Below are 1,822 nucleotides of genomic sequence, written 5' to 3' on the forward strand. Positions count from 1 at the left end.
GAGCTCGGTCGCTCCTCGTTATGGGGGGTGCCTAATCCTGGAGCCACATTCCAGGATAAGGGGGGGTGGGTGGGGAGAGGCTGGGCCGGGGGAGGGGCAGGAAAGAGGGCTATAAGGGCCTTGGCCCAGGCGGGAGGAAGCCAGGCGGGCCATGGCGGATGTCCCCGGGGCGCAGCGACCGGTTCCCGGCGGCGGCCCTGAGCCCCGGGACCCCCTGGACTGCTGGGCCTGCGCTGTGCTGGTCACCGCCCAGAATCTGCTGGTGGCTGCCTTCAATCTTCTCCTGCTGGCGCTGGTGCTGGGGACCATCCTGCTGCCCGCTGTCACCATGCTAGGCTTTGGCTTCCTCTGCCACTCCCAGGTGAGTGTGCGCCCCGCGGTGTGCGTGTGGGTGTCTGGTGACGGTGGCGGTGGGGTCTGTGGGCCACAGCCTCTCCCGGCCTGGGCTGTTTGGCTTGGGCCTCATGCCTCTTCTCCTCCCACAGTTCTTGCGCTCCCAGGCACCCCCTTGCACCGCGCACCTGCGGGACCCGGGCTTCACAGCCCTGCTGGTCACCGGATTCCTGCTCCTCGTGCCGCTGCTCGTGCTTGCCCTGGCCAGCTACCGCCGCCTCTGCCTCCGCCTCCGCCTGGCCGATTGCCTCGTGCCTTACAGCCGAGCCCTCTATCGGCGCCGGCGCACCCCGCAACCGCGGCAAAACCGGCCCTCGCCAGGGCCCCAGGCCGTTCCAACATCAGGAAAGGTCTGGGTCTGAGGACCCTCGAGTCAAAAACAACCCCGAGGAGTGCCCTCTTTCCCGGTCGGCCCAAGGACTTGAAGCCCGGGGGTCTCCCGACCTACCCTGTCCCCGCTCCTGCCTAAGCCGGGTCCCAGCATCCTCTTGAGGAACAGAACGGCAGCATCTGTGGACCCAATTCTGGTGAAAATTCGCCACACCCCGGAAAACCCACTTTCCGCTCTCAACCCACATCTGAATCCTAAACATCTGGGCTGGACCCTACATCCCCCACCCCCCTGTGAATAGGACAACTGAACCTCGGTGGTGCGCTGGTGCCCTCCTTTTCCGGTGCTGCTCCTAGTATTTACGGGCTGTGGGGTGGGGTGGGGTGGGGTGGGGTGGGGTGGGGTGGGCGAGGTTGGAGGGGAAGGAGTCATCACACGTCAATAAAGAGTTAATGAACTGAACGCGATCCTGGGATCCTGTGAACAGAAGGGCGGCACAAATACTATCAATCACTTCTGCAACGTGCCCAGGAGCAGGAAACAACAAGCGGGTGGGGGTGGGGGGGGCGTGGGGGGGCGTGGCTCTACTGCGCAGACCGGAGCATCCTTCAGCCTCCTGGGAAGGAGGCCTTCCTTCCCTTATCGCATTAAGCCGTTCTTCCTGGCCAGACCCCAGAGCTCTGTCCCTGTCACCTCCTTATCAACAGAATGGAGGGAGCCCGGCCTCTGTAGCCTGCCCTGCTCCCCTTGGGGACCTGAGCCTGTTCTCTGACCCCAGCTTAGAGGAACTCGATGTTGCCAGGCCGGAGAGAGAAACAATGGGCCTTCCGGAGCAGGATGACACCCCCTCCCGCCACAATTCTGGAGCAGCTGCGTGGGAGGGAAGATGGAGGGGCCCATCCTGGGGCCCGTGGATCCGAAGTTCAGCCTGTCCCCCATCCCCACCCCGAACCTGAGGGAACCTTTGGCAGTCCTGGACGTCCAGGTTGTGGAAGGAGGGTTGAGAGTGCTCCCGACCTCGGAGAAACCTATTCCTCTACGGATGAGGTGTGTAATTCCTGTCCCAGAAACCCAGCTACACACAGACACAAGTCACGT

At 63.7% G+C, this 1,822-nt stretch overlaps 1 protein-coding gene across 1 annotated transcript; it reads left to right on the plus strand.

The window, feature by feature from the left end:
* The first annotated feature begins 59 nt into the window (after positions 1-59).
* Positions 60-1,115, plus strand: TMEM88 (transmembrane protein 88). Its single transcript, XM_081220453.1, has 2 exons — positions 60-361; positions 486-1,115. The coding sequence occupies exons 1-2, from the start codon at positions 152-154 to the stop codon at positions 753-755; spliced, it is 480 nt and encodes a 159-aa protein (XP_081076579.1). The 5' UTR covers positions 60-151; the 3' UTR covers positions 756-1,115.
* The last annotated feature ends 707 nt before the right edge of the window (positions 1,116-1,822 follow it).

Source organism: Mesoplodon bidens, assembly GCF_964165515.1.
Source record: "Mesoplodon bidens genome assembly, chromosome: 19".
In the NCBI taxonomy this organism is placed as follows: domain Eukaryota; kingdom Metazoa; phylum Chordata; class Mammalia; order Artiodactyla; family Ziphiidae; genus Mesoplodon; species Mesoplodon bidens.